Below are 27,373 nucleotides of genomic sequence, written 5' to 3' on the forward strand. Positions count from 1 at the left end.
TCAGAACTTCGCAGCAGGAGGGGCGGGGTAGAGGGGAGGGGCGGTCACGGACAGAAAGCTGGGGACAGAGCCGTGGGACCTGGCGGGGTACGCGGGAGCTCTGGGGCCAAGTTTCCCCTGGCAGGAGGGAGAGGCTGAGGCCCTGGGAGAGGGTGGTGGTCCACACGCAGGTCGGCAGGGGCCCCCAGTGGGCTTTCAGAGGTCCCCAAGAGGAGCTTGCAGGAAAATCCCCATGCACTGTCTCTAGAAACCTGGGAGGCAAGTGTACCCTGTGGGTTGGGCTGGCAGAGAAGCAAGATGGGGCCCCACCCTTCCAAGATGGGGAGAGGGCTGGGAACTGAGGCTGGGGGAGACTTTGGGTGAGATTCTGGCCTGGGTGACCCTGGCAGTCTCCCTCAGCCTCTCTCCGAGCCTCAGTTTCTCCCTCCGGAGAACACCTGCAATGCCGGGGTGCGGGGTGTGTGTGTGGCAGGGGGCAGCAGGCGCTTTCGGGAGGGGCGGGAGCAGGCCTGGGAGGGATACCCAGCAGGCAGCCTTCACTTCCCTGCACTTCTTGCTCGGGCCACCTGAGTGGGTCGCGTGGTGGGGTGGGGGGCCCTAGGGCATCTGGAGGGCGGAGCGGGATGGGGGTCCCTCCGAGGCCGAGGTGGAAGCGGCTCTGTTGCTACGAGGGGCCTTAGCAACGCACCCATTCAGCGGAGACAAAGGCGCTGTCACTTGAGCGCAGAGGCGCCTCTGCCGCTCTCTTGTTCCCACAGACGCTGCGCCTGCGGGGGCGGGTGCTGGGGGGCTGGGAGCCGAGGTGTGTAGCGGGGTGATGGGTGGGGAGGCTGGGGTGGGGGGTGCCTTTCTGCCTGCTCAGCACGCCCCCCATCTGCAGGACGCCTGCGCCCTCCCGGCAGGCCTGCAGGGGGCGCCTCCAGCCCATTTTCCAGAAGGGGAAGCTGAGACACGGAAGGACTGGGACATCCGCCTGGACGCAGGTCGGCTGGGAGTTTGGGGTCATACAGACCCAGGCTCAGATGTGCCTAGGCTTACCCCCACGTGACTCCTGCTGCCTCAGTGTCCTCATCTGTGGGGGTGGGGGCCCGACCCCTGGCTCGTCAAGGGCTCCTCTCTGTGCCTCAGCGTTCTGAGCGGCACAATGGGAGGGTGACCACACCCCTGTTTTCCCTAGTCACCTCATGAAAGGAGCCACCAGATGCCCAGGTTTAGCACAGAGCTCAGCCCCACTGAGAGCTCCATAGACCTGCCTCTGGACCTGGCTGGAAAGAACCCCGAGCTTTCGGAGGCGGGGCAGTGCTGAGTCGGCCCCTCAGAGGCTTGTCTCTGGTTCAAGACTGTGGGAGGCCAGGGACCACGGTCCCCAGGGGCTTCCCTCGGGCCAGGATAAGTGCTCCTTGAGCAGGTGGCCCCGGCCCTGCCCTGCTACCCACAGGCCCCCACCCCCCACTCCATCACGTCCCCATCAGCTGTCCAATGGGGAAACTGAGGCCTTGGGGAAAGTACTTGCTCCTCATTGGGCTTGGAAGAACTCTCAGACCATCAGGCATCTGGCCAGAGCGCTAAGAGTGGGTGAAGTGGGGCGGCGGGCGTGGGGCGCACAGAGGAAGGCAGGCCAATGGTTCCCTGCCGTCCCAGCAGCACTGGCCAGGGAAGGGGTCCCAAACTTACTCCCTAAGAAAGCCTTTCCCCAGAGCACTGACCAAGCCCACCGGGCGCTAGTGGGGGAATTTTAGGCACCAACAAGGAGCAGAATGAGACAGGAAGAGCCTCTCAAACTGTGGGAGGCCGGGTGGGGTTGCTTCTCAAATCACTTCCATTTCCACACAGTGGGGCTGAGGGACTGTCCGGGCACCAAGGGAAAAAGGGGGACACCCCACCTGGGGTGTGGGAGCCGTACCTGAAGCCTTGAATGCTGTCAGCTCCACGGCCTGAGGACAGAGGAGGCCCATCAGGGGCTGGTCCCCCTCTCCTTCTGCTCCTCTGGCTCTGGGGGCCCTTGGCTACCTTGGAGATGACTGCTCCACCCCCAGGGGCCTTGGCATTCAGGTTCTGCCAACTGCTCCCAGCACCCTTCAGTCTAGGAGTTGACGGAGGAGGCCCCCTGGGTCCCCAGGAGAAGCCCCCACCCCAGCCCCATGCTGATCCCTGTGGTTTCCCTAACCCTTCTGGTCACAACTGCCAGCCCCTTGATTGAGCCCTGCCACCCCTGACCCAGCCTCACCGGTCTCTCGGGTTCTGCAATGGAGGAGAAGGTTGTGGGGATCCTGGGGCCATGGGTTCCTAGAAGGGGGAAGACAATTGAGCAGGTGAACCTGTAGGAGACCGAGGCAGGAGGCTGTCTCTCTCTGCTCCCCTACCCTGAACAGGGACCTCATTATTAAAAAAAACTCTTTAAGAATCCACTCAAAAATTCACCTTGTAAATTAGCGCTGAAGAAACCAGGACCCAGAGAGGGAAAGTAACTCGCCCAAAGGCGCAAAGCAGGGGAAGTAGGAGCTGGGATACCAATTCCTGGCCTGACCCTGAAGTCATCCAACCCATGCCCTGTCTCAGGGCGCCGAACCCCATCCATCTACCTGCCTTCAGGAACCCCCCACACCTCTGCTGCATGACCCAGGGAGGGCAACTCTGGCAAGCTCTGCCTCTGGGCTGGGCCCCAGGGACCCCTGCTGCCTGGTGGTGGAGTGGTAGGAGGTAAGGAGCCTTTTATAAGCCACCCCCAGGCCCTGCAGCCACAGGACTCCCTGGGCCTGTCTCCTTGTCTTTCAGATGCTTGGGCTGAGCACTGGGGAGGCTGGGGCACCGGGTAGCACTTGGACTGGAGGGTGGTTGTGGTCTTACCTCTAAGAGCCAGGTGTCTCTGGGGTGGAGCCAAGACTCTGGGGTCATCCCTGGCCACCTCCCAGGGACACGAGGGTCTAGAGTGGAACCCCGGGCCCGTGGGACTGGAGCGAGCCTGAAAGGAAGGGGCATCACCGCTGGGATCCCTGCCAGAGGTAGGACCTCCCGCCCCTTGGCCCCCAGGCCTGCCCACCGTGAATGCCTCTGCTGCCTTCTTCTCAGTCATCCTCCGCAGGGCGCTCCGGACCTGGAGGATGGGGCAGGGGCAGGGCTGGGACCCTTCCCCGACCCCCACGGGCTGGGTGCAGAGCCCCCGACAAGTAAGCCCTACCCACCCCCATCCACATCCCACCCCAGCAGCAGCCTGGGTCCCCGGACTCACCTCTCCGTTGTAGGCGGCATAGACCAGGAAGATGTACGGCCCCTGGGGACAGACCCAGGGTGAGGGTGGGTGACCGCCTGGGAGGCCCCCATCTCCCACTGCCTGGCCTGGCACCACAGCACAGGCAGCCCCAGAGACATTTAGAGACACTGGCCAGTGAACACAAGTCCTGCCCTGTCTGCCAACCCGTGATGGGGAGTGGGCAGTTGTGGCATTCCATGGTAAAAAGAACCAGGAGGGCCTGGCCCTGCCGGATCCCATGCCTTCAGTCTTGGGTCAGCAGGCAGCCTCTCTGCCCTCTATCCCTCCACGCCCCACCCCCTGACCTGCCCTGTCCTCACGGCCTCACCACCTCCTGAAGCTGCAAGGCTAAGTGAGGTCCAGGAACAGCAGACCTGGCAGGGACCTCACTACATCCTGACTGTTCAGTTCAGTCGTGTCCGACTCTTTGGGACCCTGTGGACTGCAGCACGCCAGGCCTCCCTGTCCCAACTCTCAGAGTGTACTCAAACTCATGTCCATCGAGTTGGTGATGCCATCCAACCATCTCATCCTCTGTCATCCCCTTCTCCTCCTGCCCTCAGTCTTTCCCAGCATCAGGGTCTTTTCCAATGAGTCAGCTCTTCGCATCAGGTGGCCAAAGTATTGGAGTTTCCGCTTCAACATCAGTCCTTCCAATGAACACCCAGGGCTGATCTCCTCTAGGATGGACTGGTTGGATCTCCTTGCAGTCCAAGGGATTCTCAGGAGTCTTCTCCAACACCACAGTTCAAAAGCATCAATTCTTTGGCACTCAGCTTTCCTCTAGCTGAATGCCTCTCTGAGTCTCTGTTTCTTCATCTGGAAAGTCGGGATGCAGCCAGGACTTGCCTCCTGCTGTGTGTGAAGGCGGAGTCACAGCGGCTCCTCCCCACACATTCTAGGACTACAAAGCCCTGGCCCCTCACCAAGCACCAGCATGCTTGACCCTCACAGCAGCTCCATGGCAGGGGGTGGAGGGAGGTTCATTCTCCCCATTTGATGGAGAGGGTCCTGGGGCCGGGGGTGGGGACAGAGCAATGTGTCCCAGGCCTAAGTGTGGGCCTCCACCCGCAGGTGGCTGGTGAAGCTTAGGACTCCCTCACTCTCCACTAGGACGATGCAAAAGGCAACAGTTTCTCCCCTGAGGCTCAGACAAGGGAACACAGGTGAGGGAATGTGGGGTTCCTTGAGGCCCTCTAGCTTCCCAGGGCTGAGAACTGGAGCCCCAGAGCCCTACTACTCTCCCCAGCTCCCAGGCACCAACTGGGTCGCTACCAGCCCCAACGCTGCCCCTAAGCCAGACCCTGGGGGCTCCCAGCCCAACACACCCGGCCGGTACTCTCCCTGCAGCTCTCCGCACGGTGTCCCCCATCTCATCTCCTTTGACTCAGTCCTTGTGCTAAGTCGCTTTGTGAGCCCATGGACTGTAGCCCATCAGGCTCCTCTGTCCACGGGATTCTCCAGGCAAGAATACTAGAGTGGGTTGCCATGCTCTCCTCTAGGGAATCTTCCCAACCCAGGGGTCAACCCCATGTCTCCTGCATTGGCAGGCAGGTTCTTTACCACTAGCGCCACTCCTCACACCCAAACATTCACTCCAATCCAACCACACCAGCAACCTGTCTAACATCCTCCCAGGCCTGGGTGGAAGTCTGAGCTCCTCACACCAGCTCTGGGGACCCTGCATGGTCTGGCCCCCATGTTCCCTCCTGCTCCATTTCTCACCAGCTCCCCCGACCCCATGTCTCCCTCCATCTGATTCCACTGTGCTCCCCTAACTTAAAACTTTATTCCCCTCTCTCCATGCAGCATTCAGGCATTCGCTGAGCACCACTGCCTCCAGGGAATGCCCACCCTGCCTCCCCACACGACCCTGACTGCCGCTTGTGCCTCTCAGTCTCAATCGCACCGTACTGCAGTTGTGTGGCTCTGGTGTCTGTCTGCGCCCCCAGGCTGAGACCTCCAAGGGTGGTTTCTTTGATCCTGTGCCCCACCACGGTCTCAGCATGCAGCCCAGCTCGGGCACAGGGGAGGCACAGGGGAAGAACATGCTGAATGGCTGAATGAAACCATCTTGCAGCAGGTTATGCTTTGGTCTTTGCAAATATCATCTCAATGGAACCCAACAGTGATCTCATGAGGTGGAGATTATGATTCCCTTTATACAGATGTAGAAACTGAGGCCTGTCTCCATTTGTCTAGGCCTTCCAACAAGACCCTCAGGCACGGAAGGTGTGAGCCCCAACCTGTCACAAGACTGAGGCTCTGCTCTTCCAGCACAAAACCTGGCAGAGAGGCCAGACGGAAACAAATCACCCCCAAAAGCAAATAAATGAGTCCAGGCAGATTTCAATCCCTCCAGCCCCATCCCTGCTCCCTGGTCACCTGGGGCAGGTCCTGCCCAGTTTATGCCCCAAGACAGTGAGAAAGCGATGAGGCTGGAGGTTGAGCGGGGAGAGTACGACACGGAGAAACAGCAGGTATGATGGAAGAGAGAGGAGAGGGAAAGGCCAGGCCTGGAGAGGGAAGCATCCAGGAAGGACTCAGAGAACGTGGCTCTGAGCTGACTTGGGAGCTGCCCTGAGACAGTCACGGGAACATCAGAGCGGGCTCAGGTCGCATGCCTTATGACCCATCACAAGACAGCCTTTCACCAGACCTGAAGGTCTGAGGCTGGCTGGGGGTGGGGGGCCAGAGGGGTGACCCTCAGAGAGAGGGAGAGGCAGGGGAAGGGACCAAGAGACAGGGTCAGAGCCCAACAGAAGGGGAGATGTAGAGAGAGGCCCAGAGGAGCCAGGTAAGACCCACGCCAGAGGAAAAGGGGACAGGGAGAGGAGACTGTGGCAGAGACAGAGCCCGAGAGACAGAGAAGGAATCTCAGGGAAAACTCAGAGACAAGTAACGAGACACCGAGAGAGGAAGGGACCTGCCCTGAGAGGGAGGCGGCGAGGGCTGTGAGGGCGGCTCTGGCCCCGTGGCTGCAGGGCCATGGGCAGGGATGGAGCTGGAGCAGTTGCCATAGCAACAGGAAGCTGCTGCCCTCCCCACTCTGAGGCAGGGTGGAGAGACCTGGGCAGGGTCTCTCTGTTAAGTGGGCCGACCGTAAGGGCTTCTCCGTGTCCGTCTGTGTCCCCAGCTGCTCAGCCCTGCCACGTCTGCGGGAGCCGTGCTTCTTTGCGAAGAGTGTGGGAACCCCAGGTTTTCTTCACTCTCCCGGCCCCACTCCGGCGCAACCCCCATCCTTCCCGAGCTGTCTGCTGCTTCCCCCACCACCTGTTTTTCCTTTCTCCAGTCCCACGCCTGTCGGCAGAGGGCGGCGAGTCCCCAAGGCCCAGGGGGAGACGATAGCATGGACCAGGACCCTGGAGCACTAGGCGCAGACCACAGGAAGAGGTGCTAGAGGCAGCAGGGAGGCCGAGGGGCAGGGTGGGCTCTCCTTGGACTGTCCTCCCTCCCAGCGCTTACTCAGTCCCCTGGTGGTGGCTGTTTGTGTCCATGCCCGAGTCCCCATAGATCTGCAGACTCCTGAGGACGGGTGCCTGGTCTGACCCACTTCTGTGGCCCCAGGACACGCGACCGGAAAGGCGCACAGTGGGGTTTCCGCAGTCCCATGGCACTTTTCCGTGGGTCATGTCCTTCCAAGCAGCACCTTTTCTAAACTGCTGTTTTCACTGGTGGAGTAGCTCGTGCTGTCCCACATAGGCCACCCGCAGATGCCAAGGGGAGAGGCCCCCCCGCCCCGCTCAGCTTCCTGCCGAGGCCTGAAGTGGCTGGAGCACAGCCTGGAGGCTGGGACTTCTGCTGCGCCCTTGAGCGTCAGGATGCCGGGCATCTTAGCCAACCCCTCCTGGGCCTCAGCTTCCTCAGCTGTCTAACGGGCCACAAAATCCTCCCTGAGGTTCTGCTGTTTGATTGGAGGTTTGACCCAGTCCCCTCTTGTCCGTCCTCCCCCCAGCAATGTCCCCAATGCCTTGGTGACAACCATGAGAGAGAGGACACTCCCTCCCCAGCCCCCTGGCCAGCCAGCCACGCCTGCGGAGCTCATGTGTGGCCCAGGGCCCGGAGGTACCTGCAGGGAATTGAGGCCCACGGCGGCGTAGGCCCAGGCCGGGCTGAGGTGCACCAGCACGCCCACCAGCCAGGTCAGGCCCAGGACAGGCAGCAGGACCAACACCGGCTTCACTGTGGCCCTGCAGGACAGAGGCTGGGCTGGGGAGGCTAGGGGCCCCGGGGGGGTCCCCACAGGGTTCTGGGGAGGGCAGTCCCTGCCATGCATCTGGAAAGGGGCCGGAGCTGCAGACCAGGGACCGCGGCTCAGGACTTGGGTGTAGCTGGAAAGCTCAGACACCCAGAGTGGTAGGGAGTAGGGGTGGTGGAACTAGGAAGGTGGGATCCCAGTTCCAAGCCTGGCTCATCCCAAGCCTGGCTCAAGGGAAGGGAGTGGCAGCTGTCCAGGGGGAGGGCTGAGGCCTGGACAGTGGGTCCAAGGGACATGGATCTGAAAGGGCTTCCTCTTCGCCCTCCTCAAGGCCCCCGGGGGGTGACCATGCTTCTTAAGGCCCCACTGGCTTGGGTTGCCCTTCCCTTGGCAGAGGATAGAGTGGCAAAGAGGAAGGCCTGGGGTGTTGGGGGGTGGGCCCTCCAGCAAGATATGGTCCCATAGAGTGATGGGGTTCCAGCGGGGGTAGAGACCTAGACTCTTACTCTGAACCTGAACTTCTAGAGCCTGCCTCATTTAGGGGTCGCCTCCACCTGTCTCCACCAGAGACAGTACCTTCTGTGGATGGTGAGTCCCCAGGACAGTGGCTGGCGTCTACACTGCCCCTCATATACACACAGGCTCCATTACCATCCACACGCATGAGCACGTGTGCACACACAGCACGGACACATTGCACACACACACCCCCATCTATAGCCTTGCACTCATGAGCGCACATGGCCACACACACGCCCACCCTGGACTCACACGTGCTCACACCTGGCTCCCCCACCTCTTTCTGACTCCCCCAGCTGGGGTCTCACCACATCTGGATCCTGAGCTGCTGCTGCATGCAGGGCTGTGGGCTCAGCATGCGGGCGCGGCGGCGGGCACTGGACACGGTGACAATCACCACCCGGACCAGGATGCAGGTGTTGGCCTGGAGATCTGGTGTCAGAGCGCAAAAGGGGCTCCCCCTCCCACGACCTGTCCCACCCCGGCAGGACCCCTGGGCCTCTCCGCTCACGGTCAGCACGAAGAGCACGGGCCCCACAAAGGCCCAGATGGCGTCTGTGTGCACATTGAGCCAGCAGTGCCCAGTGGCCACGTAGTCACGCGGGGACATGGCCAGGGAGATGGCCACGATGGCCACAGGCACACCTAAGGGAATAAGAAGTGACCTCAGGACCACGCCACCCATTTGGTCCTCCCTGGGAGCCAGCCCCCATCCCGAGCGGCAGCCCCCAGCCGTCCCACAGTAGCGGGTGCGCTGGCGGCACTGGGCGATCCAGGAGTGGGGTTGGGTGGGCTTGATACTTGTGGGTGTCACCGGAGCCCTGAGCGGTTGGGAAGTGGAAGAGCTGAGACAGAGTTGAGGCCTTAGGGCTGAGAATCAGCAGAGTTGGAGGCTGGTGACTGGCATGGGCTTAGCTGGTCCCAGATTAGGGAGGCAGTGCTGGAGGCCAGGAGCGGAGGTGGTTGAAGTGGAGGAGGATTAAGAACTGGAGTTGGGTAGAGCTGGAGGTTGATGGAGCTGAGTTTATGTCAAGACACGGGTGCTGGGTGCCGCGTAGTGCTGGGTGATGGTGAAGAGGGTGAGTGTGGGACGGTGGTGGGCATGGGGCGGTGGGTGTTGGACATAACGGAGGCCATGCAAGGCAGGGTTGAGGGGAACAGAACAAGAGTGAGGGGCAGGGGGACCTCACCCCAGCCCGTGGCATAGTAGAGAGGCATCCGAGGGCCAGGGCGCATGCTGACGGCCACCACCTTGCTCCACAGCAGCAGCCCCTCCACCAACATCCAGAAGAAGGCGACCAGAAAGAGAAGGTGCATTACAGCTGTGACGGCCAGGCAGGCCACCTGGACGGGAGGGTGGGCGATCCCCACTGAGGCCAGTTATGGGTGTGGCCCGCCCTGGGTCCCCTGTCCATGCCGGGCATTGCCAACCCAAAGCAGTTTGCGTGGGTGAGGTCCCCGGGCCCAGCTCCAACATTCAGTTTTTCCTCTCTAGCCCTTACTCCTCCCTGGAGAGGGAGCCGGGTGCAGACATGGGGCAGGGGGCGGGGGTGGGCAACCCAGAAAAGGCTGAAGGTGTTTTCCCAGCCATCCCTGAGCTCACAAGCCCCCCCTTGCTGGTTGCCCACCTTGTTGGCCTTTGCCCACTCGCTGGCCATGAGGAAGCCCTCGGCAGAGGCCAGGGAGAAGGTGAGGTTCTTGTGGACCGTGGCCCGCTCTGACCTGGGGACCCTGAACAGACAGGGGAGGTAGTAACGGGGACACCACCACCAACCCCCACCCCCCTCAGCCCCAGCCCCACCCACGTCCAGGTGAGCTGGCTGATGAAGGCAGAGAGGGCGGCTCTACAGGGGCCCAAGCCCCAGGGGGGCCCTGGAGCGGGGTCTACCTGGACCAAGGGTGGATGCCCTTCCAAGGAGGGATGTGGAGGTTGGCTGGCAAGGGGTGGGGTGGGCCCAGGGTGCCACAGCAGGTGGTGAGCTCGCCTTACCCAGCCGCCAGGAAGAGCAGGAAGGTGGTGGAGAGGGCGCAGAAGGACACGCCACAGCCCACAAACGAGAGCGTCCTCAGCAGCGACTCCTCCTCAGGGCCTCTCTGGGGAGGGACAGAGACCTCGGAGGCAGGAGCCCACCACCACCCTGCGCTGATGGGACCAGGCCTCACCCGGCTCGCCCGCCACTTCCAGAACAACACCCACTGCCCCATACCCACCCCCAACGCACAGGCCTGCACACAGCAGGCACTTAATAATGAGCGTTTGCCTGTCCTCCTCTGCTAGCTCTCCCTAAACGGGGCGGGGGGCTGGCTTGCACCGATTTCTCAGCACTGGACAGGAAGTGGCCGACACACCCATGGGGAGGAGACAGCATGTGACGACCACCTGCTGAGGGGAGTACGGAGCTGGCACAAATTACTTACGATGTGTCAAAGGTCCACGCTCTGTTTTCACAGGAAAACTGCATCAGATGGCATGTTTTCCTAGTGTGCTCCCCAACACGCCAAGTGACCCCAGCATTCCTGGGCTCGGGCCCACCTCACTCAACCTCTTGGTGAGCGACCACTGAGTCCTTTTCTGGCTCCAGCCAGCCCACCTCGCTTGGCCTCCTGGAATTTGGCTTCCCCCACCCCCAGTCTGTAAATGCTGGTACCTATCAGAGGGCTCCTGTGGTCGAAGCTCCTTTCACTTCCAACTGCATCTCAGCCACGGCTTTACCTACCAGCTCTTGTTTCCAGCTAAGACCCTCCTGCCCTGAGCACGAGGCCACAGGCCCCATGGACCCCAGACATGTGGTCCCCCAAATCTATTGCCCACCTGAGCCTCCTCAGAAATGAGTCTCTCATCTTCTAGTGGCCCTGGACCCCCTCTCCCTCAGCCCAGTCTCCCGGTCTCCCCACTGGTCCCTGGTCCAGGGTCCCTCCCTTCTCCTAGGCCCCTCGCTGCTTTCCCCTCTGTCACCACCCCAGCCTCACTCCTGGCACTGCAGGCTCCCTCGTGCAAACATGCTTCACCTGCTTCCACACATCCTCTCCAACAGGACCACCATCCAAGCATGTGAGCCTGGCATTCCAGGTCTGTGTGATCTGACCCAGGCCCACCTTGCCTACCACCACCCCCCACCACAGACATTGCACTGAAAGCCCCAGACTCATCGAAGTTCTAGAACATAACTGGTCTGCCATTTCTAGCCTCCGTGCGCTTCCCTGGTAGCTCAGCTAGTAAAGAATCCACCTGCAACACGGGAGACCTGGGTTCAATCCCTGGGTTGAGAAGATCCTGTGGAGAAGGGAAAGGCTACCCACTCCAGTATTCTGGCCTGGAGAACTCCATGGACTGCATAAATCCAGGGGTCACAAAGAGTTGGACACGACTGAATGACTTTGACTCTGCCTTTGTTCAGGTGGCCCTCTGTTTGGCATGCCCTTCTATTCAACTATTGTTCATCCTTTAAAACTCGGTCCTGACATCACCTTCCCCTGCCCCCCTCCCCAGCACTCACCTGGACGTCATACACCTGCAACAGGACAGCAAAGTTGGTGCTGTGGTTGCAGAAGCAGGCGGTCGAGCCCTGGTACATGGCAGTCACGGAGCAGCCAGTGGTGGCCCAGGAGCCCCCTGAGTCTGGGCTTGGGGTGAGTAGGGGACAGAGGGCTCTTGAGATGGGCTGCACATGGGGGTGGGGGCAGGGGGAAGCCTTTCCAGAAACCCTGGGCTCTCTCAGTGCCCTGCCTCTATCCAGTTATATGACCTTGGGCAAGTCACTGCTCCTCCCTGGGTCTCTGTTTCCCATCTGTGAAATGGGAGGATGGGGCTGAAACCAGTGATCAGTATTAACTGCATTAATTACTAAGCAACAGTGACTGATCTTCATTCCCTGGTTTTGGATATATCATCAACTCTAACACCCATTCCACAGATGAGTCTCTCCCTACTCTAAGCCCATAGAGTAGGCTTACATAGCTCCTATGACAGGGAGCTCACTACCTCCTGAGTAACAGTTTCTCCTGCCCCAGTTTATCCCCAGCTGAGTGGGGCCTGGAACCACCCCCACAAAGAAGTTGATGAATGGAGGCTAAAAACCCGCTTGAGTCCTGCCTCATCCTCAAGTGGGAGGGATGTCTTTTTTATTTTTTAATGCCTTATTTAAAGAACTTGGAAACTCACCTGATACTGAAGTTCCAGAAAGCACAGACAGGCTCCACCAGCTTCGGAGGGAAGGCCTAAGGGCAGCCAACAAGAACAGGGCAGGTATGTGAGCGCACGTGGGCAAGGAGAGAGATCAGTGGATGCAGGGAGACGTGACCTCCTGTGTTTGAGGGGCTGGGGGTTGCCCAGCATAAATCACGGGTGCAGGGGTTGGAGAAAAATGCCAGTGGGAAGGCACAAAGAAGGTGAAATGAGGAGAGTTGCAGGCTGGCATTATGGTTAATATCAAAATCCTAGGCATGAACTAAATGTCCATCCTTTGGGGATTCTGTAAGAGAGCCTCCGGAAGTATTGTGAATTTAGCAAAGCTGCAGGATACAGTATCATTATATAGAAATCAATTGCCTTACTATAAACTTAAAATGAACAATTTAAAGTAGAATTAAGAAAACAATACCATTTACAAAACCATCAGAAATTCTCCACTACTTAGCGGTGCATGCATGCTCAGTCTTTAAGTCATGTCCTGCTCTTTGCGACCCCATGGACTGTAGGCTGCCAGGCTTCTCTGTCCATGGGATTCTCCAGGTAAGAATACTAGAGTGGGTTGCCATTTCCTCCTCCAGGGGATATTCCTGACCCAGGCATGGAACCTACATCGCCTGCATTTGCATGTGGATACTTTACCACTGAGTCACCTGGGAAGCCCGTACAAACTAGAAGTACGTCTAAGTATATCCAACAAAAAACCCTCAAGATCTGTACACTGACAACCAGATATCACTGCTGAGAAAAATGCGAGAAAATCTAAATAAGCTCAGCGACATACCTTGATCAAGGGCGAAAGACTCATTGTTAAGATGCTCTTCCATCATCTTATTTCAATTTGGGAGATACAGTGCAGTTCCAATCAAAATCCCAGCAGGTTTTTCCACAGACATTTACAAGCTGATTCTAAAAAAAGTTTTTTTGGCTGTGCCACATGGCATGCAGGACCTTACTTCCCTGACCAGAGATCACCTCTGCCCTCTGCAGTGGAAGTGCGGATTCTTAACCATTGCCTGAGTCTCAAAGGTATACAGCAATGTGAAGACCCTAGGCCAGCCAAAGCAGTTTTGAAAAGGAAGTACAAAGTTGGAGGACTTACATGAACTGATTTCAAGGCTTACCATACAGATACATTAATCAGGACATATAGGATTAGTGTATAGATCTAGGGAATAGAATAGAGAGCCCAGAAATGGACTTACACATATTTGAACAATTGATTTTCCAAAAGATGACAGGATAATTCAAGGGAGAAAGAATAATCTTTTCAACAAATGGTGTTGGAATGGGATATAGCAAAATATGAAGTTCAACCCCTACCCAACACAATATCCATAAATGAGTTGAAATGAAGGTATAAATGTAAAGGCTAAAGTGTAAACTCCTTTGAGAATATCTTTGTGACCTTGGGATAGGCAAGTTTTCCTAGACGTGATGCAAAAAGCATAAGCCATGCAAGAGAAAAACTGATAAACTGGACTTCATCATATTTAAAACTTATCTTTCAAAAACACTGTTAAGAAAAGCAATCCACAGACTAGGAGATATTATGTACAAACATATAGCTCAAAAAATGCTTATATCCAAAATACATAAAGAATTCTTACAATTCAATAGCAATACAAATAATTTTAAAATTGAGGAAGAACAAAGCTTGAGGCATCACGCTCACTGATTTCAAACAATATTACAAAGATATAGAAATTATGAGATTGGCATAAAAACAGACACGTAGATCAATGGAACAGAAGAGAGAGCTCAGAACTAAACCTCTGTGTCAATTAGTTTATGACAAAAGAGGCATGGATATATAATGGGGAAACAACAGTCTCTTCAATAAAAGATGTTGGGAAAATTGGACAGCCATAGGCAAAAGAATACTACCCATTTCAGTATTTTTGGGCTTCCCTTGTGGCTCAGTTGGTAAAGAATCTGCCTGCAATGTGGGAGACCTGGGTTCCATCCCTGGATTGGGAAGATCCCCTGGAGAAGGGAAAGGCTACCCACTCCAGTATTCTGCCCTTGAGAATTTCATGGACTGTATAGTCCACGGGGTTGCAAAGAGTCGGACACAACTGAGCGACTTTCACTTCACTCCAGGCAAAAGAATAAAACTTGACTATTGTCTTATACCAGTAGTATAAGGCTACTTGAGGCTTCCCTGGTAGCTCAGAGGTTAAAGCGTCTGCCTGCAATGCGGGAGACCAGGGTTTGATTCCTGAGTTGGGAAGATCCCCTGGAGAAGGAAATGGCAACCCACTCCAGTACTCTTGCCTAGAACATCCCGTGGATGGAGGAGCCTAGTAGGCTACAGTCCATGGGGTCACAAAGAGTCGGACACGACTGAGTGACTTCACTTCACTGTCTTATACCATACACAAAAATTAACTCAACACAGAACCAGACATGAATTTAAGACATGAAACTGTAAAACTGCTAGGAAAAAAACATAGGTGGTAAGTTCCTTGTCATAGCAAAAATATTTAAAAGCCTGAAATATCCAGTTAAACACAGGCAGAAGATATACAGACTGACAATGAGTACATGAAAAGACGCTCAACATCATTAATCATAAGGAAAATGCAAAACCACAATGAGATATTTCCTCACACCTGTTAAGATGGCTGTTACCAAAAACACAAGAAAGAACATGTGTTGGCGAGGAAATGGAGAAAAGGGAACCCTCGTACACTGTTGGTGAGAATGTGAGTTGGTGCAGCCACTATGGAAACAATATAGTGGTTCCTCTAAAAATTAAAAATAAAACTGCCTTCAGTTCAGTTCAGTCGCTCAGTCGTGTCTGACTCTTTGCGACCCCATGAATCGCAGCACGCCAGGCTTCCCTGTCCATCACCAACTCCTGGAGTTCACCCAGACTCACGTCCATTGAGTCAGTGATGCCATCCAGCCATCTCATCCTCTGTCGTCCCCTTCACCTCCTGCCCCCAAGCCCTCCCAGCATCAGAGTGTTTTCCAATGAGTCAACTCTTCGCATGAGGTGGCCAAAGTACTGGAGTTTCAGCTTTAGCATCATTCCTTCCAAAGAAATCCCAGGGCTGATCTCCTTCAGAATGGACTGGTTGGATCTCCTTGCAGTCCAAGGGACTCTCAAGAGTCTTCTCCAATACCACAGTTCAAAAGCATCAATTCTTTGGCGCTCAGCCTTCTTCACAGTCCAACTCTCACATCCATACATGACCACAGGAGAAACCATAGCCTTGACTAGACGAACCTTTGTTGGCAAAGTAATGTCTCTGCTTTTGAATATGCTATCTAGGTTGGTCATAACTTTCCTTCCAAGAAGTAAGCGTCTTTTAATTTCATGGCTGCAGTCACCATCTACAGTGATTTTGGAGCCCCCAAAAATGAAGTCTGACACTGTTTCCACTATTTCCCCATCTATTTCCCATGCAGTGATGGGACCAGATGCCATGATCTTCGTTTTCTGAATGTTGAGCTTTAAGCCAACTTTTTCACTCTCCACTTTCACTTTCATCAAGAGGCTTTTGAGTTCCTCTTCACTTTCTGCCATAAGGGTGGTGTCATCTGCATATATGAGGTTATTGATATTTCTCCCAGCAATCTTGATTCCAGCTTGTGTTTCTTCCAGTCCAGCATTTCTCATGATGTACTCTGAATATAAGTTAAATAAGCAGGGTGACAATATACAGCCTTGACGTACTCCTTTTCCTACTTGGAACCAATCTGTTGTTCCATGTCCAGTTCTAACTGTTGCTTCCTGACCTGCATACAAATTTCTCAAGAGGCAGATCAGGTGGTCTGGTATTCCCATCTCTTTCAGAATTTTCCACAGTTTATTGTGATCCACACAGTCAAAGGCTTTGGCATAGTCAATAAAGCAGAAATAGATGTTTTTCTGGAACTCTCTTGCTTTTTCCATGATCCAGCGGATGTTGGCAATTTGATCTCTGGTTCCTCTGCCTTTTCTAAAACCAGCTTGAACATCTGGAAGTTCATGGTTCACATATTGCTGAAGCCTGGCTTGGAGAATTTTGAGCATTACTTTACTAGCGTGTGAGATGAGTACAACTGTGCGGTAGTTTGAGCATTCTTTGGCATTATGACCCAGCAATTCCACTCCTGTATATATCCAAAGAAAATGAAAATATTAACTCACAAATGATATATGACTCTACTATATTTAGGATGGGTAAGCAACAGGGACCTGCTGAATAGCACATGAAACTCTGCTCAATGTCATGTGGCAGACTGGACGGGAGGGGGCCTTGGGGGAGAGCGGATACATGTATATGTATGGCTGAGCCCCTTCGCTGTTCTCCTGAGACTATCACAACATTGTTAATCAACTACAGCTCAACACAAGATAAAAAGTTTTTTCAAAAGAAAATATATTAACATATGCATCTCCATGTTCACTGCAGCATTATTTTCTAGAGCAAAGATATGGAAACAACCTGTGTCCATTGATGAATGAACGAATAAAGAAACCGTGGTGTGTGTGTGTATATATATATAGAGAGAGAGATAGATACAGGCTTCCCTGAAAGCAGCTGATAAAGAATTTGCCTGCAATGCGGGAGGTCTGGGTTTGATCCCTGGACTGGGAAGATCCCCTGGAGGAGGGCATGGCAACCCACTCCAGTATTCTTGCCGAAGAGAGAAGAGCCTGGCCTGCTGCATTCTACAGGGTCACACAGAGTTGGAAACGGCTAAAGCAACTTAGCATGCACGCAGGCATATATATATATATGTATATATATATAAAACAGAATATTCAGTTCAGTTCAGTCACTTAGTTGTGTCCAACTCTTTGCGACCCCATGGAGTGCCTTACGCCAGGCTTCCCTGTCCATCACCAACTCCTGGAGCTGACTCAAACTCATGTCCACCAAGTCGGTGATGCCATTCAACCATCTCATCCTCTGTCATCCCCTTCTTCTCCCACCTTCAATCTTTCCCAGCATCAGGGTCTTTTCATATGAGTCAGGTCTTTGCATCAGGTGGCCAAAGTATTGGAGTTTCAGCTTCAGCATCGGTCCTTCCAATGAATATTCAGGACTGATTTCCTTTAGGATGGACTGGGTTGATCTCCTTGCAGTCCAAGGGACTCTCAAGAGTCTTCTCCAACACCAGAGTTCAAAAGCATCAATTCTTCAGCGCTCAGGTTTCTTTATAGTCCAAATCTCACATCCTTACATGACGACCGGAAAAACCAAAGCTTTGACTAGACGGACCTTTGTTGGCAAAATAATGTCTCTGCTTTTTAATATGCTGTTTAGATTGGTTATAACTTTTCTTCCAAGGAGCAAGCGTCTTTTATTTCATGGCTGCAATCACCATCTGCAGTGATTTTGGAGCCCAGAAAAATAGTCTCTCACTGTTTCCATTGTTTCCCTATCTATTTGCCATGAAGTCATGGGACCAAATGCCATGATCTTAGTTTTCTGAATGTTGAGTTTTAAGCCAACTTTTTCACTCTCCTCTTTCACTTTCATCAAGAGGCTCTTTAGTTCTTCTTTGCTTTCTGCCATAAGGGTGGTGTTATCTGCATATCTGAGGTTATTCATATTTCTCCCAGCAATCTTGATTCCAGCTTGTGCTTCATCCAGCCCAGCGTTTCTCATGATGTACTCTGCATATAAGTTAAATAAGCAGAGTGACAATATATAGCCTTGACGTATTCCTTTCCTGATTTGGAACCAGTCTGTTGTTCCATGTCCGGTTCTAACTGTTGCTTCTTGACCTGCATACAGATTTCTCAGGAGGCAGGTAAGGTGGTCTGGTATTCCCATCTCCTTCAGAATTTTCCACAGTTTGTTGTGATCCACACAGTCAAAGGCTTTGGTGTAGTCAATTAAGCAGAAGTAGATGTTTTTCTGGGATTCTCTTGCTTCTTCTTTGCCTTTTTTGCATTTCTTTTTCTTGGGAATGGTCTTGATCACTGCCTCCTGTACAATGTCACAAATGTCTGTCCATAATTCTTCAGGCACTCTGTCTATCAGATCTAATCCCTTAAATCTATTTGTCACCGCCACTGTATAATCGTAAAGGATTTGATTTAGGTCATACCTGCATGCACACATATATAAAACAGAATATTATTCAGCCATAAAAAGAATGAAATCTTGCCATTTGCAACAATATGATGGACCTTGAGGCCATTACATCAAGTGAAATAAGTCAGACAGAGAAAGACAAATACCTTATGATCTCACTTATATGGGACTCTATAAAAAAATAGTCAGGATCATAAAATACAGAGAACAGATTGGTTGCCAGTGCCCGTGGGGCAGGGGTAGGGAGAAAAGGGTGAAGGGAGTACAAAAATAAAATTAAAAGAGAGAGGATCTATATGGTTTGCATGGAGAAATGTCAGTAATCAGAAAAGCAAATAGCAGACTAATGTAAACATTTTTGGAAAAAAAAATAAAGAATATTTCCTATTTTTTAAAAAGCCCAATGACATCTCAAAAAAATTTTAATTAAAAAAATGAATGAAAACTGGGAAAAAGATTTGAACTTATATTTAACGGAGGAAGATATATGAATGCCTGATAAGTGTATAAAATGATGCTCAAAATCATTGATCTTCAAGGAACTGCAACTTAGAACCACAATGAGATGTCAATACAAAACCATTATAATGAACATCAGGCAACAACATAGATGGTACTCAAAACCAACATTTGAGCAAAAGAAGCCAGACTACAGTACACATTATTTGGTTCCTTTTATATGACGCTTTAGGAAAGACAGACAGACACTTTAGGAAAGTCAGAGTGGGGAAGGCTGACGGGGAAGGAGCTTGAAGAAGCCTTTGGGAAAGGTGGAAAAGTTGTGTATCTTGACTGGGGGCAGCAGTACATGAGTATATACACTGGTCAAAACTGATCACATTGTACACTTAAAATGGATGGTTTAGTGTATGTAGATTTATGTACTTTAATCAGATTGATTTTTTAAGAAGTCTTGAGATGATATACAAAAGACATAAGCTGTGGTGTATGAGTGCATTTGTGTGTGTGTGTGTGTGTGTACATGTGTCCAGGATTGGTGGTTTTGGGGAAAGCAGACTCTAACTTTCCCTGAAATGCTCTAAAGTTTCAAAAGCAAGAAGGAATGTGTTTTACATGTAAAGAATTAAATGACATATCCTGCTGATATTTCCGTGTCAGTTTATAGCAGAATACCCCATTCCTTACATAACCTCAGCTGATATTCTATTTGTAGCTCTACAAGGCTCTTTTGTTGGGGAAGGGGGTGCACTGTGTGGCATGCAGGGTCTTAGCTCCCCAACCCGGGATGCAACCTGTGCCCCCTGAAGTGGAAGTTCTGAGTCTCAGCCGCTGGACATCTGGGAAAGTCCCTACAAGGCTTTTAAAGTAGTCCCCTGCTGATGGACATTCAGGCTACTTTCATGCTTACAAAGCACACTGCACGGTGGGCTCTCACATTGCCTTGTGTGATCTGATAAGAACCACCAGTTTTTTGAGCCATGAAGAACTATAACAAAATCCCAGCTCTGCCACTTAAACAAACACTATAACAAAATCCCAGCTCGGCACCAGGCACACCAGCTTTCCTAAGCTCCTGTTTGTGGAATGGGCAGTTGGAAGATTAAATGAATGCTACTTATTTAAGGCATCTGCCATAAAGTAAGCATGCAATGCATTACTTCCCTTCCCCCCCTCTCAAAGACAATGGCATGGCTTGTGGATGTGTATTCTTCTTGAACAGTTTTAGACTTTGGTTCTCCAGTGAACAAATATTGGGATGTGTGTGTGTGTGTGTGTGTGTGGAGGGCACAAAACCAGGATAACTGTCCCAGGTGGCTGTTTCCCAGAAGCACCACACAGTACCTGGGCCTGGTGTTGCAGGTGAAAGGTCACAGCTGTGTTGGCCTCCCCAGTTTCATCCCACACTTCAGAGGAGATGATGGCTGACCCCACCTGGGTGCTTAGGAATCTGTGGGGAGAAAGGGAGCTTTTAAGGGCACCAGGTGTCTGTGGGGGAGAGGTCACACGTGGCTGAGGTCATCAAAGATGATACCCCTAAGTCCAAAGAAACATTAGCAAGAGCCCTGTGTGGGGAATTAGGGCACCTGGGCTCCTTTCTTGCTGGCAATTTGGCTACCCTGGTGGCTCAGATGGTAAAGAATCTGCCCGCGATGCAGGAGACCGCCCGGGTTTGAACCTTGGGTCAGGAAGATCCCCTGGAGGAGGAAATGGCAACCCACTCCAATATTCTTGCCTGGAAAATTCCATGGACAGAGGAGCCTGATGGGCTACAGTCCACAGGGTCACAAAGACTGAGTGACTAACATTTTAATTTTCTATTCCCTCCCTGAGACTCAACACTGGAGCTGGGACCCCAGGCAGGAGTCGAGCCATGTTCCCACCAGCACATCTTTGCCAGGCCTAGAAATCTGTGTGTGTCAGGGGTGAGCAGGTTTGGCCCTGGGCTGCCAAGGGCAGATTTGCCCACCAGAATGGGGGTGGGTTCTGGGAGGGGACAGAGGCCTGGCCTTCCCTGGGGAGGACATCCAGGCCCTCAGCAGCCTACTGGGTGGGACCCACCTCTGCATTCTGCTTGTTTCTTCAGAACTGTCAGGGGCCTGTGGCTCCTGGCCAGGGGCCCCCAGGGTGTGCTGGAAGACACTCGAGCTGAACCAGCTGTGGATCACGGTGACTCCAGAGAGGCCTGGATGAACAGGAGGAGGCCTGAGACCCACCCACTGACTGAGCAGGCACCACAGGTTGGTCCCGAGGGAAAAGCTCTGCCTACTTTACAAACAGAGAAACCGAGGCTCATAGAGGTTAAATGACCTCCTAGAGATCACACAGTTAAGAAGTGGACAGAGCCAGAATTTCAACCAGCTATAGTTGACGTGCTTAAACTGGCAGCTCCACAGCCCTTTGCCCCTTATCTTAATCCTCCACCCCAGGTGGCATCCAGAGAAACTGATTGCGGTTTGAGGGGAGGAGACTAAGTGAACATCTACTATGGGGTAGGTGTTTAAGCTCCTAACAACCCAGTGAGGTGAGTACTAATCTTACAGATGAGGAGACAGCTCTGAAAGTTGCGGTGACTTATTCAGAAGAGCAGAGCTAGGAACTCTGAGGGCTGAGGTTTGACCCAGACCCCAGAGGGTCCCACCACCTGTCCGCCTTGCCCACCTTTCCCAAGGAGCCGCCTCACTTCAGCAGCAGGGATGAGGATGTGGCCGGGCCCCTCTGGATGCCCTCCGGGCACTGTGAACACGTAGCCCTCCGTACTGGCCTCCCTCAGGTGTAGGCGCCGCACCTCCAGGCCTGGGGTCAAACAGGGCTGAGTGGCTGCACCTCAGGAGGCAGGTCTTCATGCTGGGCTGGCCCAGCTGGCAGGGTCTGCTTCCTCTCTCCCTGCCACACACCCAGGAGGCCACCATTCCTGGATGGTGGCTCAGCAACTTGCCCGAGGTAAATCTGACATTTCCAAGTCCAGGGGGACAGGGTGGCTGAGAAGGGGGAGTCGCTGGGGGGCAAACCCTGAATATCAGTGAGCCGCCAGAAACCACTGGGCCCCTGAGAGACCCAAGTTTTGCCTGACGTTCGACTGTCAATGCCTGCCCACTCAATCTGTTATACAAACATTCACGGAGTCTGGTCCTGAGATGCAGAAATGATTCAGAAACAGCCCTGGCACTCAGGGAGCTTCAGGCTGAATCATATTAATTGCCACAAAAGCAACAAAAGATATGTTCAAAACACCAGGGTAACATAGAGAGGAACTGACTGTTGGGAGAGAGCTAAAGCTGGGGAAGGCTTCCTAGCAGAGCTGATGCTCAAGCAGGGTTCTGAAGGATGTACAGGAGTTTGCTAGGAGATCGAGAGAGTATTCTGGATGGAGGGCACAGCATGGGCCAGGGCAGGAACAGAAAGGAGTATCTGTGGGAGTCAGAGAGCTCCCAGTTACCAGGGCTGAGGAGGATGTCTGAACCCAGGTCCCACACGCAGCCCAGTTGTGTGGGACAGATTGGGGCAGGCTCACCAGCATGGCGGTGCTGGAGGTGCATTCGAGGCCGCTCGGAGGACAGCACGGAGTTCAGCAGGGGTGCCAGGCGCTGCACACTCGCCACCAAGGCCATGGGTCCGCCAGCCACCTGGGAGGAGGCCGCAGCTCAGCCCCTCTCACTCTCCCCACCCCACTGCCACCTGCCCTGACCGCTGGGGTTAACACGTTCTCACGGATCTGGGAGGTGGCCTGCCTGCTCTGGACTCTCAGAGGCTCTGCCTGAGGGCATCCAGGATCAAGTCCTGGATCCTCAGCCTGACATTTGAGGCCCTGCCTGATGAACCTTCTCCGGCTTCTCCAACCCAGTCCTAAGCCACACTGTCCTCGACTCAAGCTGAAGGCCCCACAGTGCTCTCTGCCTGCTGGTAGGTTGCTTGCCAATGGGGCACACTCAGAAGGCAGAGCCATGCCTTTTGCTTCTTTGGTCTGACTCGGTGTTAGATCTATAACAGGTGCTCAAGTTTTAGCTTCCTAAAGAAAGCCATGGGCCGGGGTGTTGCTGGATGGTGCTGATGAGGACAGAGCGGGGATGGGGATCGTGCATGGCTGGGACCCCTCCTCTGTGCTGGCCAGGTCACCTAATTTACACCTACTCCTCTCTATTGCCTAAGCAAGGCAGGTATGACCATCCCCATTTTCCAGGGAAGAAACCTGAGGTTCAGAGTCCAGTTTGCCCCAGTCTGCCATAGTGTCTCAGATCCCCAGTAAAATGTGGGGTTACACCCTCCCCAGGATGGGGAGCACCACCTGGAGAGGTGAACATCCCACAGAATCAGCCTCCTGGGTTGTGCCATCCACACCCCACCCTCAAACCCAGGTTTCAGTTCTGTTCTGAGGTCACAGGGGACCATGCCTGCTTCTGAAGCCCCAGAACTCTCAAGGCGATGTTCACAACCCCATGTTTTCTCCCTTCTCTGAGCTGATGATTCCCAGGTCTACAGCCACTTCTGTCATGACGAGATTTCCAACACCCTCATTATCTGTCTCTTCTATTCTCCATGGCTGAACACTTAGTATAGAGGACCTCCCACTTAAGGTGGTCAGTGATTGTTGGATATGGGAGGCCCTTGTTGACTAGTGGCTCTTAATTTTTAATTTCAGAAGCTGTTGTTCAAGAGCAGTTGTTTGTGGAAGTTCAATTTATAAAACAGGAAAACGAGGAGCTTCTCCAGATGGATGGCAAAATGGAGCTCGGAGATGGGTGCTGACTTGCCCACGGCTACACAAACGGGTGACAAGGTAGGAACCAGAGCCCAGGCCCCTGTGGCACCCAGCCCTGCCAGCCTCACCTCACTGACTGACAGCCACACACCAGCCAGCGGCTCCTCCAGGACCAGGCTGGCCACAGACATGACGGCCTGGCCCAGCTGCTCCCAGGGCCCTGTCGTGGGCTCTGGCTCCCACGTCCCAAGGGCGGCCACTCTTTTCAGAAAGTGCAGGACAGCCAGCAGTGCTGCTGGCCCCAGTGGAGCTGCCTCCTTTGCCAGGACTCCCTCCAGGATTCTCAGGAAGCTGGCGGCCTCCGTCAGGGACAGGTCTCCGTGGGCTTCAGAGAGAGGGTCAGGAAGGAGCTGTGGGGCAGAGGAGCCACTGATGGTGGGTCTGGCTGTCATAAGGGGATGCCTCCAGCCCCCCACCCCAGCACCAGGGCCCATGCTTGGCCTCTGCCTGTCTTCTTGGTGGGTACAGATCTAACTACTCATGAGCCCGCAGCTCTCAGAATGCATGGGTACATGAACAACCTTAATTCCTGCACACACGTTAGGAGGGTGTCCCCTTTCTAGATGAGGACACTGAGGTTCACAGAGGCCACCCAAAGTGCCCCTGGGAGGGGGCTCACCACAATGGCGTTGGCCAAGGCATTGACTCGGCTGATAAGATCCTGGCCAGGCCACGACTGGGCGTCCTGCAGCCGCCGGTACTTCTCTGCAAAGCAGTGGATGCCAGGCTAAGCCCTGGGCAACCTCCTCCCCAGAGGTGCCCCATCCACCCTGTGCCGCCTGCAGAAGATGGGGACACTGATGGCGGTGTGTCTGGAGACTTAAGTGTCCTGGATGGGGAAACTGAGGCACAGAATGGCAAAACCACCTTCTTGAGGTGAATCCCACAATCTGGGATTCGCCCCCAGGTCAGAATGGCCCCATTTATCTGTGGTCTAGACTTCACCGAGGCCCCAGGATGCTGAGAAGATTCCCAATTCCCAGGCTGTGCCAACTGCTCCCCTCTCAGCCTACACTGGTCCATACCCAGCGTCCCCTTCAACAGAGGCGGACGGCGCACCTGTACGGTAGCAGCAGAGGAAGGGCAGTGGCTGCAGGCAGAGCAAAGAGCCCTCGGTGTGGGGTGCTGGGTCCCACGTAGGGCACTCCTCTGAGGGCACTGGCCAGGGTGGGAGAGGTGTCAGAGCCGCCTCCTGGCTCCCCATCGACTCCATGACCCACAGCCCATTCGGGCCTTGAAGGCACTTGCACGCCTGAGGGGGCACCAGGACGTGCGATCCTGGGGTTAGGAGGCGACGTGGGAACCAGAGGAGCGCCGCAACCAGCACTGGGTGGAGCAAGGCGGCCGCGGGGTTGGGGGCGGGGGTGCGGGGCGAGTCCCTCCAGGCTGCTATGACTAGGTACCAGGTAGGTACTGGGAGCCTGGAGAAGGCGTGGCCAGACTTGGGTGTGGCCCGGTTGGCAGAGGTGGGTAGGGAAGCCAGGAGGTGGTGGATGGAGCCAAAGGTGGGCGGGGCCTGGCAGCAGGAGGCGGGGCAGGCCGTACCGGGACAGAGAAGCCGCACCCACACCGGCGGCAGCAGCGAGGGTGTGACGTCCAGGGCGCCCAGATCCCAGCGGAAAAGCAGGCCGCCGGGAGGCGGCGCGCAGGCCCGTGCCCGGTGCATTTGCGCGGGGCTCAGCGCGCGGGCCCACAGGTGGAAGTCGGTGAGGTTGCCGCTGAAGGCGTCGCGCGCTGAGAAGCCACCGCCCAGAGAGTCCTGGTCCTGGCCCAGCACGAGGATGCCGTCAGGTGGCAGCGGGTGGCCGGCGCCCAGGCCCCGCGCCCCAGAGCGTCGCCGCCCGTCGGCGAACACCGACCAGCGCCCGCCTAGCTGCTCCCACGTGACGCACACGTGATGCCAGCGGCCATCCGCTCGGAAGGCAGCGCGAAAGGGCGCGTGATGCCCGCGCACCACGAGCGCCGCGTGCACGGCTCCGCCCGGCTCGGCGAAGGCTCGAAGCTGCAGCGCGTTGGCCAGCGTGGGCACAGCCAGAGAGAAGAGTGCTGCCGGGTCGGACGAGGTGGCGTCCCACTGCACGTGCGCGCATGCTGTCAGCGCCCCCAGCGCTGGCAGAGGCGTCCGAAGTCGAGCCGCCCGGTCCGCGGATCTCTCGCTGAACATCAGTGCGGCCGTGGAGCGCGCGCCTGCGGGGATGCACAGACGTCCGCCTCAGCTTTCCCACCTGCACACACCGTCCCGCCTCTGACAGCCCATTGTCACATCTGCAAAGCCCGCCCCTTTACGCTTCGGGTGCCTCCCTCCCTCGGGAAGGAAGAAATGGGGGCTCCAGTGCCCCTAACCCACGGGCTAAACCCTCTACTCTCAGTCCAGGACAAGGGAATCTGAGATTGCGACTCGACCTCCTCTGGGCTCAAACCACAAACCTGTCACAGTGGGCTGCTATCTCGAGGTCACCAAAGCTCTCTCCCCCCCAGCCCCTACTTTCCAGGCCCCGGCCCAAACTCACGCCTCTGCGGGGGTCTTTGCAGAGGGGCTTCTCTTTGGCCCACCCAGATGGGGTCAGGCAGCTGCGCAGCAAGGAGCTCATCTGGGGGTGGCAGTACCAGGTGGCCCAACTGCTGCTCACAGGACTCTTGGGCCTGCCACCAACTCAGCCGCTGCCCTGGGAACTTGCACACCTCATCTGCAGTCTCCACTACCTCTCCAGGGGCCACTGGACCTGCAGGGTGGGAGAAGGGTCTATGGGGGAGAAGTGTGTGGGCATCTGACCCTTGCCGGGTGAGTGGGGTGACAGGGCCAAGGACACTGGGCTTGGAGACATTCGGGGCTGGATGGGGCTGAACCCTGGCTATGCTAGCAAGTGTTGTCCCCTTGCTGGGTCTGTCGTGTCATCTGTGTAGTGGTAGGAATGAGACGGACATGAGTGATGCTTTCAGCCCAGGGCTTGGTATAGTGGGGCTGAACTAAACTGCACATCCTCCTTCCTTTGCATTCCAGGCCACTGTGGCACATGGACCAGGGGCTGGCTGAGCTGGGGGAGGGGAGAGCCTCTCTGGGGCATCCCTCATACCAACCTGTGACCCAAGGGTTCCTTAATTCACCTGGAGAGTTGGAAGGGGTCCCAGAGAAACTCCTTATCTGAGAGAGAAGACAGGTGGGGTCTGAGTTAGATCCCCACACCCATATGTGCTGTTATTGAATGCCTACTGTGTGCTCCAGCAGGGTACAGTGGAGGTTGCAGGCCCTGCAGTCAGACCTGGATTCATCCAGAGTGTGATCTTAGGCAGGTCACTTCATTGCCCTGAGCCTGTTCCTAGCATCTGAAGTGAAAGTGAAAGTGTTAGTCGCTTAGTTGTGTCCAGCTCTTTGTAATGCTATGGACCATAGCCTGCCAGGCTCCTCTGTCCATGGAATTCTCCAGGCAAGAATACTGGGGTGGGTTGCCATTCCCTTCTCTGGGGGATCTTTCCAACCCAGGGATCGAATCTGAGTCTCCTGCATTGCATGTGGATTCTGAACCACCAGGGAAGCCCTAGCATCTATTGGATGCTTTATTCTAGTTCTGTGCCAGGGGCTTAGCTTGTTTAACCTTTGCAGTTACCTCATGATGTGAGGTGGCCACTTGGAACCCTAGCAGCTTTGAATCCCCTTGGCCTCCTCCCCTCCACCCCCTGCCTCCCGGAAGTTCAGGTACCAGGAAGGCTAGGAGGCAGTAGCACCAGGGGGCCATTCTGGATCCAGCAGGAGGAGCAGGTGAGGAACAGCAGAGATCACGGGCGTGGCTGGTGTAGACTGAGGAAGGAAAAAAGCACAGGAAGGCAGCTCAGTGTCCCGCCTTGCTGTGCTACCCACTCTGTCATCTTGGCCCTTGTTTGGCTCCCAGACCCCACTGGGCTGGAAGCCCAGGATGGGATGGCCCCCAGGAGGGGTGACATTCACTTGCACAAAAGGGAT

The 27,373-nt window shown here is 54.8% G+C and overlaps 1 protein-coding gene across 1 annotated transcript; it reads right to left on the minus strand.

Annotated features, from left to right (window-relative positions):
* Positions 1-27,149, minus strand: ADGRD2 (adhesion G protein-coupled receptor D2). Its single transcript, XM_070380183.1, is given in 25 exon segments — positions 1-117; positions 689-944; positions 1,904-2,083; positions 2,228-2,286; positions 3,041-3,094; positions 3,230-3,271; positions 7,320-7,440; positions 8,276-8,391; positions 8,479-8,612; positions 9,158-9,311; positions 9,596-9,698; positions 9,958-10,061; positions 11,465-11,597; positions 11,599-11,618; positions 20,001-20,106; positions 20,718-20,841; positions 21,318-21,452; positions 22,171-22,282; positions 23,484-23,765; positions 24,035-24,120; positions 24,475-24,573; positions 24,961-25,602; positions 25,926-26,138; positions 26,494-26,557; positions 27,114-27,149. Coding segments are annotated over 25 exon segments (3,492 nt in total).
* Positions 27,150-27,373: the final 224 nt, after the last annotated feature.

Source organism: Bos mutus, chromosome 11 (assembly GCF_027580195.1).
Source record: "Bos mutus isolate GX-2022 chromosome 11, NWIPB_WYAK_1.1, whole genome shotgun sequence".
In the NCBI taxonomy this organism is placed as follows: domain Eukaryota; kingdom Metazoa; phylum Chordata; class Mammalia; order Artiodactyla; family Bovidae; genus Bos; species Bos mutus.